The sequence below is a fragment of the Lagenorhynchus albirostris genome, chromosome 8 (assembly GCF_949774975.1).
Source record: "Lagenorhynchus albirostris chromosome 8, mLagAlb1.1, whole genome shotgun sequence".
NCBI lineage: Eukaryota > Metazoa > Chordata > Mammalia > Artiodactyla > Delphinidae > Lagenorhynchus > Lagenorhynchus albirostris.
Window position 1 is genome coordinate 84,648,192 of NC_083102.1, and position 14,203 is coordinate 84,662,394.

Genomic DNA, 14,203 nt, shown 5'->3' on the forward strand with positions numbered 1-14,203 from the left:
GCTTTAGTTTATATTTCTAACCTTTTTTCCCACTTTTTCCTTTCACATTGCATTCTGACTCTTCCCTATATAAACGTCACTTTTCTACACCTGTGACTCTGCTCATTTCTGAAGCCCTCACAGATGTCACATCCTTGATAATTTGTCCATTGATAGATGAGATAACTTGAGACAGCTATTCACAGTAAAGATTTTAGCTTCAATGTATGGTTTCGAGTAGTTCTCAAGTAACAAATTACAGTGTGCATAAGAACCACCTGGAGTGCTAGCCAAAGATGGAGATTTTGCGGCTCCACCTCAAAGATTCTGATTTGGTAGTTCTATGAGAACTACCAGACTCCCAGAATATGCATTGTTAATAAGTCCACCAGATGATTCCAATGCAGGTAATTCCAGGACCTCTTTTCAAGACAGTGCTCTAATAACCTTTCTCCTTTGCTTTTTAAATTACTGGCAAAAGACTTCCCAGAAAACATTTTTTAAAATGAAATTGTCATTAAAAATTATTAATTCCCAGAATTCCATTCCAAAAATGCTAGAGTACAGACATTTTTATCTATCTTCCTAGCTGGATTGAAAGTATTTAGATGGAAGATAGCTAAATGTGGGTTAATGAAATTGCTGTTAATTACTTTTTGAGAAAATGTAGGAATCCCAAGAACATGCTATAATTTGCATCACTTTTGTACTGCCTCTACCAGCTCTGTAGTTAAAGAGTAACAAAACAACCATTTATGAAAGGGCAGGTTTAAGATGAAAATAATTCTTTTGCAAAACTCAGGAAACAGTATCAGAGCCTGCGAACTGTGCGCTTCCAACTGGAGAATCCTGTATTTGTAATAAATTCCTTTTGCTCTGGATGAGTTCTGCATTTTCAATGAGGTTAACTTGGCAACATTCTAGTTGATTTTAATAAAAATAGCTGCTTTGAGGACAGGGAGCTGAGGTTGCCAATTTTACAGCTGCCTTTGCACGATTACTCTTACACCTCCTTCAGGGCTACTTAGAACCAGTAAGCAAATTAAGTGTATCGATTGCAATTTTGTTGGTCTAACCCCCTCTTTTTTTTTTTTTTCCTTAAGGAATAAACTTGATTCCTTTCAGTATGTGTCTGTTCAGAGTGATCTCTTTTCTTTTCAGCCATAACACAAAGACAACATCATGGCTGGATCCACGACTTGCGAAAAAGGCTAAACCTCCAGAAGAATGCAAAGAAAATGGTAGGTTATTTAAGTTTTTATGGTGTTTCGGCGTTGCACTTTGAGAGTATGTGTGTTTCTTAAGAGAGGGTCTTGTCTAAAGAAGCCATAATCTGATTGAGACAATTTTAAAGCTGTAATATTTAATGCCCAGATAGGAGAAAGAATTAACTCGGCATTTCAGCAGTGCCATGTGGTTTTCCTTTTTCTCTCTGAGGGGACTGTGCTGGACATCACAGCTCTGTCATCTCTATGGGTTCTCTTTGACTCCTGGCCTGACTTCCCACCACCTACTAGGGAGTTTTTGTCTGCAGTATGTCTCTCTGAGGACTCTGATCTTTTCATTGGAATTAAATGTGGTGTATAGAGAAAAGTATTGTGGCACTATAAGTAATATTTTATTTTTGTGTTTTGAGGTATAGCATTCTTCTAGTTATTAAGGAATCGGTGGTATAAAGATTTATACGTATGGCTCTTTTCCTTTAATCAGACATTTAAATACAACAATTAATTGCATGAATGTGCTGGGTTATCTTTAGTATTTTCCAGTTCCCAATGTAATGACGTTAATTTGCTTAAAAATTGACTGTTTTCATCTATGTGAAGAGTTTTTAAAAATAATTTTGAGGATTAGATGAAAGTAAACCTTGTTTTTAAATTAGTAAATTATATAAATGAAGTGTTACTGATGATACTTACAAGTTTTTTTAACATTGAGTTTAATGTTAAAAGAGTACTTATAATTTGTCTAAAATGATAAATAGCGTATACTCCTGATGATTCATTATTTGACCACATTCACAGCCTTTATCTGATCAAATTATTAGAGCCTTGTTCAGAGGCATCTATCATTGAAGAGCTCTAAAAGTGAGGAAAGTGATGAGGAGTGTTTAAACTTTTAAAAAAGTTTTTAGAAAGTCAACTTTTTAAAAAGTCTATAACTGTAAAAGTCCTTTTATTTTAATGGTAATTCTGTCTTTCTCAGACAATATCAAGGTAATATTGTTCATTCCTATGTTATAAGGTAACTATTCACAAGCTGGTTATACAACTGAGCTAAATAAAAAATCAGTTTACCGGCTATATGTACATATTTGAATGCATAAATGTCTAATTTTTATCACTACATATAATTTTATATTCATAGCTATGTCTGTATGCCTTCTGTATAAAAGTATAGCTATATGTGTGTGAATCTTTCACAATTATTCTGTGACCTGAGACTGTTGAGCACAATTAGGTTACATTTCATTGGCACTAATAAGACATATGTTGTAAATTATGATAGGTTATAAATTAAAATGACCTGGGAGCTATATCTGGGAGTTATGATTTACTGATGCCACAGATATAAAACTATATATATATATATATATATATATATATATATATATACACACTAATTCAAATGAATTCAGTGATTTTGCAGTTCTGTACCTGTTGAACTTCTCAATTGTCTTGTACATTTGAGTTGTTCTTTTCATTATAAAAGGCTATTAAAGTCAAATTTTAAAATCCTGGGAGAGATGTAGGTTTAACATTTTGCATAACTGTAACATTTCAGTGTTATCAGTTTTTCCCATATCTGTACTCATCTGTCTTCTCAGCATGGTAGATGCCTAAAATATGATACCAGTACCTGTGAATTCATGTGATATTAAAAAATGAGTCCTAGAATACAGTCCAATAGCTCAGAGTGATTTATAACTGGTTAATTACTATTTTTCTTTTTCTACAAAATAAGTAATTCACAGATTTTATTTCATATGTTACTGGAGTATTTTACAATGTAAACTAACATCTAGTTAGAATGCTATTGTTCCAGGCACATATTTTAAGTTTCCTTACCAAGAAAAGTGCTTTTTGGTCATACTGTTACTTCTGTTTTATTTTTCTTTAAATAGCATAGATTAAAACTGCTTGTTTAAAATGTTGGATGTTAATGGATTGCTGTTGAGCCTACTAGTTAAGACAGGCTTCTTTATATCTATCACAGGTCAGCGCAGATCAAAAAAGTTAGTAGTTTTCTGAATGCTGAAATATGTATAAAATGTGTGTAAAAATTGTAGAGGCTTAAGATGATACTATCTTTCACCAGCAAAGATTTATCCTTCTTCCACCATGGAGATAGAGTGGAGGCTAATTACCTTAATCCAATCAGAGCTGAGCCAACATGAGGTTGGGTTGAGCTTTGGTGAGACCCAGTCTACCTCTGGTTTGCTTTTGTTCTTAGGGTGTTTGCCCACCCAGAGTTTCAACTAATAGCCTATTGTAGGTCAGCAAATATTTTCCATAAAGGGTCAGGTCGTAAATACTTTAGGCTTTGGTCACCCAGTTTCTTCGCAACTACTCGTTGTACAAAAGTGACCAAAGTCAATATATAAATAAAGGGTATAGATATATTTCAATAAAACATTGCTCATAGACACAGAAGTTTGAGTTTCATGAATTAAAATATTATCCTTTTGATTTTTTTCTCAAACATTTAAAATTATATAAACCATTCTTAGCTCTTGGACCATACAAAACATAGGGGCAGGCTGGACTCGGTCCAAGGATGAACCCTGGCCTGGTGTATCCATGTGGAGCCTGCCCCTGGGCAGGTCTTGAACACCAACATTTTAAAAATATTTTTCTTCTCAGTAATGCAAGACTACCAAAAATCTGTGGTGCTTTTCAGGGGTTTTAGCTTAGTTTTTTGCCTCCAGACCTTGCATCTTCTGAATTTGACAGATGTCATCATGGAATGATTGGCATGTGTTAGAGCCTTGTCAGTCCCTCAAGACTCTGCAACAGTCTGCTGGTTTCTCTCAACCCCAGTGATGGCCTTCTTCCCAGGCCAAGTCTGGATTCTTTCCACAGCCCAGAATCAACAAAAATCATCTACAACATTCCTCCCTTACCTCTCCAGGATTCTTTCCTCTTCAGATTCTTAGACCATTTTAGATCTGTTGTTTCAGCAGTTCTCTGATTCCCTTGTATTGTTTATTTGTTATATTTGATCTAGATTTTCTATGTGTTCTCTTAACCTGCTCACTTCATCCTACCTGGAAGCAGAAATTTTAGTGCAGTAATTTTTAAATTGTACATTTAAGACTTTACTGGATTGCATGCTATAAATTCTTTATTATCATTATAATCATACTTAATCCCTCAAGATTGAATTCCATGTTATGTATGTGTGCATACTATTATGAATGTACATATGTATGTGTGTGTATGTAGATGTGGATCTGTAAATGTATGCTTCTTCAGTTCTGTTTACATAGATGCTTGAAGGTAATTACTTAGTCACCTATAATAAGATGAAGTCAAGTAAAAGAGAGATGGAAGGAGGTATCAACTGATTTAAATTATTCTTGGGTGAGAGAAAAAACTAGCAAATGTTTTCTCATTGGCATCAAGGAGGGAAAAGCCACCATGGATGGCTCAGTACAAATACTTATTAAACAACTACTTATTCTGTTGACACTAAAGCAATCATTTTGCTTTTTTGTTTGAAGGATAACACAGCTACTAAACATAAAAACATACTTCCTTCTCTCAGAATATGGTTGAAAATAGTAAAGTCATTGTGCTCTGTGCATTTGTCACAGCTCTGTGCATTTTTGGAATTTAAGCAGCAGTCTACATGGCAGAAAAAAGTCTCCACCTACTACAAGACTCTAATATTAGGATTTGGGGGAGTGCTGTTTAGCAAGTCAATATAGTCTTTTACAAAATGCAACAGAAATAACAGTTAACTATTAAATAATGTGGATGCAAGATTGGTTGAGCTGTATATAAAGCACCATCATATTGTCCCCAGTCCTGAGAATCAGCACTGTGATGTTTGTCTGAGATATTTCCAATCATAAACATCCCAGTGGTGACACACTCTACATGAATCACTGAATTAGGGTCAATATCAAAAGTGATTCAATCCCTGTAGGACTCTTTATAAAGTTGAAAAGTGACTAAAATCAGTAGGACTACAGTATTGTATTCAGGAGAGGAAATTATGTAGGATTTGTAGTCAGGGAAAACTGTATTCCAAATCCAAATCTGTGGGCTTTTAGGCAGGTACTTAATCTCTGGGAGCCTAGGTTTTCTTACCTGTAAATGGAAATGATATCTATTTCATGCACATTTAGTTTCACAAACAAGGACAGAGTTTGTTGCACCATAGACTCTAAATAACTGCTTCTTTATTTTCATTCAAGTATGCTCTGAGCCAACAAATTAGTCTCATAGAAGGCAACGGGGAAGAAATTCAGAATAGTTGGCCTACCTTAAGAGCCTTTAATTTCTCTAGGGTGTCCTGAAGAGGTAGAAAAGAACAAACTCATGTAAGCAAAACTTATCCAGCTAGCTAATTCCAGCCTAATATTAATAGATTGAAGGTTCCCCCCCTCCATTCTGTTAAACTAGCTCTAAATTTCACCAAGTTATAATTAGAGCTGTATGAATTGGGTCATTTCTGTATTCAGTATCTATGAATTGTAAGTGAGTTGTTTCATGTTACCATAGGAAAGAAAAATCACATGCTCTTAACCTTTTTACCTACATGAAAACTGCATTTCAACTTACATTAACTAAAGCTTTGAACTATTACTTAATCTATCTTAAAAAAAAAAAAAGCTATGTCCGAAATGCTCATGAACAAAGATAGCATAAACTTTGTTTCATAATATTTATTAAATGGATTTTTTCCAAGATAAGGAGGTTACCTTTCTAAAATAATAGAAAACGCTAATTAATTTCAGGTCATTTCTTTCTTTTTTTTTTTTTTTTCAGGTCATTTCTTAAGTGAGTTTTATAGACATGACAGAAACATTTGGACATGCATATTTTTATTTTCATAGTTCAAATTCTTTTTCTAGACTACATAATTTATTTCCCTTAAATAGGGACTTTGGCCTACTTTCTCATTAAATTTGTATTGATAATTAGAGCTCCTAATTTCTCAAGATTAAATATGAGCAAATTAATATATCCCTTGAATATTTGTTTTTCTAATCTGATAAAACTGCTAAGATTATATTTGTAAAGTATCGTGAAATTTTTTCACTAGGAAGAATTAATAAAAAACAGACTAAAAATATTAACTATTCAAGTACTAAAACTTTAAAGTTGAAAAGATTCATTTATATGCAAATATTGAAATCCTAATGTTTAAATATTATGAACAAACTAATTTGTGTATTTTGTTTCTATACTGATATTTTGAGTGTTTTTGTAAAAAAAATGAGGAAATTTAAAATATCTTAACAGAAGCAGTTAGTTCTTATTTCACTAACTGGTAATTATTTGTGTTACAGTAAGTCCTCTACATATGAACGAGTTCTGTTCTGAGAGTGCGTTCGTAAGACCAATTTGTTTGTAAGTCCAACAAAGTTAGCCTAGGTACCCACTAACACAACTGGCTATATAGTACTATACTGTGATAGGTTTATAATACTTTTCACACAACTAATACATTAAAAAACAAACATAAAGAAAACATTTTTAATCTTATAGTACAGTACCTTGAAAAGTACAGTAGTAAAGTACAACAGCTGGCATACAGGGGCTGGCATCGAGTGAACAGGCAAGAAGAGTTGCTGACTGGAGGAGGGAGAGGAGGTGAGAGATGGTAGAGCTGAAGGATCGTCAGCTATAGGAGATGGAGGGCGAGCTGCAATTTCACTCATGCCTTATGTTGATGGCACAGGTTCTAGTTCCTTGCTGGATTCAATTCTATCTACCCTCTTGAAAAAATGATCCAGTGATGTCTGGATAGTAACTCTTTTTTTCTTATCATAGATGTCTGGAGCTTTACTTTGTTGGGAGGTTTTTGATTACTGATTCAGTCTCCTTACTTGTTATTTGTCTGTTCAGATCTATTTATTTATAATTAAGTCTTGATAAATTGTATGTTTCTGGGAACTTACTCATTTCTTCTAGGTTATCCAATCTATGGTATATAATTGTAGTAGTCTTTCCTGAATTTTTTTTATTTCTGTAGTATCAGTTGTAATATCTTCTCTTTCAGTTCCGATTTTGAGTATTTGCTATTCTTTCGTTGTCTAGCTAAAGGTTTATCAATTTTATGTATCATTTCATAAAACCTACTCTCAGTTTTCTTGATGTTTCTCTTATTTTTCTAGTCTCTTATTTCATTTATTTCCCATCTGATCTTTGTATTTTCTTTACTTCTGTTAACTTTGGACTTAGTTTGTTCTTACATTTCTACTTCCTTGAGATGTAAAATTAGGTTGCTTACTTCAGATTTCATTCTTCTTAATATAGGTTTTGATTACTATAAATTTCCCTCTTAGTATTTCTTTTGCTGCATCCCATAAGTTTTGGTATTTTGTGTTTCTATTTTCAATTGTTTCAAGATTTGTTTTTTTAACATCTTTATTGGAGTATAATTGCTTTACAATGTTGTGTTAGTTCCTCCTATATAAGAAAATGAATCAGCTATATGTATACATATATCCCTATACCCCTCCCACTTGTGTCTCCCTCTCACCCTCCCTATCCCACCCCTCTAGGTGGTCACAAAGCACCAAGCTGATCTCCCCGTGCAATGCAGCTGCTTCCCACTAGCTATATATTTTACATTTGGTAGTGTACATATTTCCATACTACTCTCTCACTTCATCCCAGCTTACCCTTCCCCCTCCTTGTGGCCTCAAGTCCATTCTCTAAATCTGTGTCTTTATTCCTGTCCTGCCCCTAGGTTCATGAGGACCATTTTTCTTTTATTCCATTTATATGCGTTAGCATACGGTATTTGTTTTTCTCTTTCTGACTTACTTCACTCTGTATGACAGACTCTAGGTCCATCCACGTCACTACAAATAAGTCAATTTCGATTCTTTTTGTGGCTGAGTAATATTCCTTTGTATATATGTGCCACATCTTCTTTATCTATTCATCTGTCGATGGACACTTAGGTTGCTTCCATGTCCTGGCTATTGTAAATAGAGCTGCAATGAACATTGTGGTACATGACTCTTTTTGAATTATGGTTTTCTCAGGGTATATGCCCAGTAGTGGGATTGCTGGGTCGTATGGTAGTTCTATTGTTAGTTTCTTAAGGAACCTCCATACTGTTCTCCATAGTGGCTGTATCAATTTACATTCCCACCAACAGTGCAAGAGGGTTCCCTTTTCTCCACACCCTCTCGAGCATGTATTGTTCGTAGATTTTTGATGATGGCCATTCTGACTGGAGTGAGGTGATACCTCATTGTAGTTTTGAATTTTATATTTGTAATATAGTCTGATTTGCATTTCTCTAATGATTAGTGATGTTGAGCATCCTTTCATGCGTTTGTTGGCAATCTGTATATCTTCTTTGGAAAAATGTCTGTTTAGGTCTTCTGCCCATTTGGGGATTGGGTTGTTTGTTTTTTTAACATTGAGCTGCATGAGCTGCTTGTATATTTTGGAGATTAATCCTTTGTCAGTTGCTTCATTTGCAAATATTTTCTCCTATTCTGAGGGTTGTCTTTTCGTCTTGTTTATGGTTTCCTTTGCTGTGAAAAAGCTTTTAAGTTTCATTAGGTTCCATTTGTTTATTTTTGGTTTTATTTCCATTTCTCTAGGAAGTGGGTCAAAACGGATCTTGCTGTGATTTATGTCATAGAGTGTTCTGCCTATGTTTTCTTCTGACAGTTTTATAGTGTCTGGTCTTACATTTAGGTCTTTAATCCATTTTGAGTTTATTTTTGTGTATGTTGTTAGGAAGTGTTCTAATTTCATTCTCTTACATGTAGCTGTCCAGTTTTCCCAGCACCACTAATTGAAGAGCTGTCTTTTCTCCACTGTATATTCTTGCTTCCTTTATCAAATATAAGGTGACCGTATGTGCATGGATTTTTCTCTGGGCTTTCTGTCCTGTTCCATTGATCTATATTTCTGTTTTTGTGCCAGTACCATACTGTCTTGATGACTGTAGCTTTGTAATATAGCCTGAAGTCAGGGAGCCTGATTCCTCCAGCTTCAGTTTTCTTTCTCAAGATTTCTTTGGCTATTCAGGGTCTTTTGTGTTTCCATACAAATTGTGAAATTTTTTGTTCCAGTTCTGTGAAAAATGCCATTGGTAGTTTGATAGGGATTGCATTGAATCTGTAGATTGCTTTGGGTAGTAGAGTCATTTTCACTCAAGATTTCTTTTTGATTTCCCTTTTGATTTCTTCTTTGACCCATTGGTTTTTCAGGAGTGTGTTGTTTAATTTTCACTGATCTGTGAATTTTTCAGTTTTTCTCCTCTTACTGTTTCTAGTTTTATTACATTGTGGTCAGAAAAGATAATTTGTATTATTTCAGTATTCTTACATGATCTAAGACTTATTTTGTGACCTAACATAATGATCTATTCTAGAGAATGTTCCATGTACACTTGAGAAAAATGTGTATTCTGCTGCTGTTAGATGAACTGTTCTGCATATCTAAGTCCATTGATTCTAAAATATAGTTGAAGTCCAATGTTTTGTTATTAATATTCTATCTGGATGATCTGTCACTTCTTGAGAGTGGGGTATTGCAGTCCCCTACCATTACTGTATTATTGTCTATTTCCCCCTTCAGACCTGCATTTGCTTAATATATTTAGGTTCTCCAATATTGAATGCCTTTATATTTATGCAGTTGTTATATCCTCTTGATTAACTGACCTCTTTATCATTAAATAATGACCTTCTTTGTCTCTTGTTAAACTTTTAAAATTAAAGTCTATTTTGTCTGGTGTAAGTGTAGCTGCCCCTGTTCTCTACTGGTTTTCCCTTGGATGGAATATCTTTTCCCATCCATTCACCTTGAGCCCATGTGTCCTTAAAGCTGAATTGAGTGTCTTTTAGGCAACATATAGTTGGGTCTTGTTTTTTTATCCATTCAGGCACTCTATATCTTTCTTTTTTTTTTTTTTTGCGGTACGTGGGCCTCTCACTGTTGTGGCCTGTCCTGTTGCGGAGCACAGGCTCTGGACGCGCAGGCTCAGCGGCCATGGCTCACGGGCCCAGCCGCTCTGCGGCATGTGGGATCTTCCCGGACCAGGGCACGAACCCACATCCCCTGCATCGGCAGGCAGACTCTCAACCACTGCGCCACCAGGGAAGCCCTATATCTTTTGATTAGAGAATTTAATCTATTTACATTTAAAGTAATTATTGGTAGGTAAAGACTTATCTCATGCCATCTTATTGTTTTCTGACCATTTTGTATTTCCATTGTTTCTTTCTCCCTCTCTCGCTGTCTTCCATTATGAACTGATTATATTCAGTCGAGGTACGCTTTGTTTCTTTTTTTTTTTTAATCTTTTATGTGTCTCCTATAGGTTTTTGCTTCATGGTTACCATGAGGGTTAGTTACATGAAATATTTTATAGATGTAAGTCTATTTTAATCTGATGACAGCATAACTTCAATCAATACAAAAACTCTAGGGCTTCTCTGATGGCACAGTGGTTGTGCATCTGCCTGCCAGTGCAGGGGACGCAGGTTCATGCCCTGGTCCGGGAAGATCTCACTTGCCACGGAGCGGCTGGGCCCGTGAACCATGGCTGCTGAGCCTGCGCGTCCGGAGCCTGTGCTCCGCACTGGGAGAGGCCACAGCAGTGAGAGGCCCGCGTAACACAAAACAAAACAAACAAAAAAAGACTGTATACTTTTACTCCTCCCCTACATTTTATGTTTTTGATTTCACAACTTATCTTTTTTTATAGTGTGTATCCATTAACAAATTATTGTAGTTAGAGTTATTTTTAATGCTTTTGTCCTTTTACTTTATATTATAATTAAGTGGTTAACTCAGCATCATATTATAGTATTAGACTATTCTGAACTTAGCTATATACTTACCTTTACCAGTGTGTTGTACAATATATTTTCATTTGTTTTCATGTTACGAATTGGCATCCTTAAATTTCAGCTTGAAGAACTCCTTTCAGCATTTCTTTTAGGTGTATCAGTGATATACTCCCTCAGTTTTTGTTTGGTTGGGAAAGTCTTTATCTTGCCTTCATTTCTGAAGGACACCTTTGTCAGGTAAAGTACTTTTTTCATTCAGTACTTTGAATATATTATCCCATTTTCTTTTTCCTTGCAAAGTTTCTACTGAGAAATACACATATAGTCTTATGGAGATTCACTTGTATGTAAAGATGTTTTTCGCTTGCTGCTTTTAAATTCTGTTTGATTTTAGGTAGCATATAGTTGGGTCAATCTTTTTAAATCCATCCTGTGTCTTTTAATTGGTATATTTAGAACATTTACATTTAAACTGATTACTGATATTGTAGGGATTAAATCTGCTATTTTACTATTTGTTTTATGTAGTTCTTGTTCTTTTCCTCTTTCCTAGTCTCCCTATGGGATACCTGAATATTTTTCTCTTTTTTAGTCTTCCTATGAGTTACTTGAACTTCAAGATTCTATATTGATTTACTTATAGTGTATCTTTCATAGTGGTTGGATTGAATGTTACAATAATGTGTAACTTATTACAGTCTAATAGTATTGACATGTTACTACTTTGAGTAAAGTATAGAAATCTTACTTCTAATTATGTCCCTTTAGCCTCTCCACTTTTTAAATACATTTGTATTAGCATTTTGTCTACATACATTGAGTACTACACAAAATGTTTTTATTATTTTTGTTTAACTATCAAATACAATTTAAGAAACTCTTTAAGAGAATGATAATGTATTATATTTTTCCCTATGTTTATCCATTCCATTGATCTTTTCTTCTTGAAGTTCTGAGCTTTCTCCTGATTTCACTTACTTAGCCATTCTTTAAGGGTATGTCTGCTAATGACAAATTAGATTTCTTTTTTCTTTAATCTGAAAAATATCTTTATTACCCTTCATTCGTACAGAATATGAAATGTGTGCCACTTCCTTATGGCCCCCATAGTTTCAGATGAGAAATCTCCTGTCATTTGAATTTGTGTTCCCCTCTGGCACTTTTCTTAGCTGTTTTTAAGACTTTTTTGTCTTTCATTTTCAGAAGTTATCATGTGTCTTGGTGTGGCTTTCTGTTACTTATTGGTTTAAGCAGATTCGTGAATCTATAGGTTTATGTATTTTGCCACATTTGGGAAATCCTTTGACATAAATTTTTAAAATATTTTTTAAAATTCCCTGCTCTTTTTATCCTCTGCTTCTGGAACTTTGATGATAGAAATGTCAGTAGTGTCTTTGTTACTGTTCTACAAGTCCCTATGGCACTGTTCCTGTCATTTTTAGTATTTTTTCTTTTTGGTGCATATTGAGTAAATTCTGTTGCTCTGTCTTCAATTTCACTATTCTATCCTCTATTAAATTCAGTCTGCTACTGAACCCCCTCAGTGAGATTTTAATTTCTTAATTTTTTTTTTTTTTGGCCACACCACGTGATATGTGGGAATTTAGTTCCCCGACCAGGGATTAAACCTGTGCCCCCTGCACTGGAAGCGTGGAGTCTTAATCACTGGACTGTCAGGGAAGTCTCAGATTTTAATTTCTATTGTTTTGTTTTGTTTTGTTTTGTTTTTTACCCCATTCTATGACTTACATTTGGTTCTTTTTTTATAATTTCCATTTGTTTCCTAAAATTTAAAAAACAATTTTCATTTGTTTCAGGGGAATTCACAATTTCTTGTTGAAGCAATTTTATGATGGATATTTTAAAATCTTTGACAGATAATTCCAATAATTGATTCATCTTTTTATTAGAATCAGTTGCTTGTCTCTTCTTATCCAGTTTGTGATTTTCCTGCTTATTGGTACGATTAATTTTATTTGACTTTACCCTGAACAGACTTTATATGGACTTTTAAAAATAGACATTTAAAATAAAATATTTTATTTTAGTAAGAAGTGTCCCGGTTTAAATTTGGTGTGTAGATACTGGCCCATTTTGTAGGCTGTGGTTCCAAATGCAAGATAGTTTTCAGAGACCTTGTGGTGCTATTTTATTTTATTTATTTGTTTTGTTTTCTTTTGTTTAACATCTTTATTGGAGTATCATTGCTTTACAATGGTGTGTTAGTTTCTGCTTTATGACAAAGTGAATCAGTTATACATATACATATGTCCCCATATCTCTTCCCTCTTGCATCTCCCTCCCTCCCACCCTCCCTATTCCAGCCCTCTAGGTGGTCACAAAGCGCGGAGCTGATCTCCCTGTGCTATGTGGCTGCTTCCCACTAGCTATCTATTTTACATTTGGTAGTATATATATGTCCATGCTACTCTCTCACTTTGTCCCAACTTACCCTTCCCCCTCCCCATATCCTCAAGTCCATTCTCTAGTAGGTCTACATCTTTATTCCCATCTTGCCCCTAGGTTCTTCTGACCTTTTTTTTTTTTTTTTTTTGGATTCCATGTATATGTATTAGCATGCAGTATTTGTTTTTCTCTTTCTGACATACTTCACTCTGTATGACAGTCTCTAGGTCCATCCACCTCACTACAAATAACTCAGTTTCGTTCCTTTTTGTGGCTGAGTAATATTCCATTGTATTATATGTGCCACATCTTCTTTATCCATTCATCTGTGGGTGGACACTTAGGTTGCTTCCATGTCCTGGCGATTGTAGATAGAGCTGCAATGAACATTGTGGTACGTGACTCTTTTTGAATTATGGTTTTCTCAGGGTATATGCCCAGTAGTGGGATTGCTGGGTTGTATGGTAGCTCTATTTTTAGTTTTTTAAGGATCCTCCATAGTGGCTGCATCAATTTACATTCTCCCCAGCAGTGCAAGAGGGTTCCCATTTCTCCACACCCTCTCCAGAAATTGCTGCGCTAATTTAATCAGCTTGGTTCTTACTTGAGAGTTCCTGACTGATCCCTGCTGGTGCTATCTGCAAGGTGTGAAAGGCTCTTCGCTGAGTTGCCTGTTGTCACTAGTAAGGATGTGGAATTCTGGATGTGTGGGATAGAAAGTGTTACCCCTTGTCTGTGTTCTCTGCCCACCTGTTAATGGCAGGTGTAGGGCAGGGGATGGATAACCTACTTGGGATCCACTGATGTCATCACTACAAG

The 14,203-nt window shown here is 35.0% G+C and overlaps 1 protein-coding gene across 1 annotated transcript in view; it reads left to right on the forward strand.

Annotated features, from left to right (window-relative positions):
• MAGI2 (membrane associated guanylate kinase, WW and PDZ domain containing 2) overlaps positions 1 to 14,203 on the forward strand; it is a gene marked incomplete at its 5' end in the record, with an annotated part of 1,082,576 nt that overhangs the window by 611,081 nt on the left and 457,292 nt on the right. The window contains one exon of the mRNA XM_060156186.1: positions 1,141 to 1,220. Coding sequence (XP_060012169.1) covers positions 1,141 to 1,220 — 80 coding nt within the window. The remainder of the gene's footprint in view (positions 1 to 1,140; positions 1,221 to 14,203) is intronic.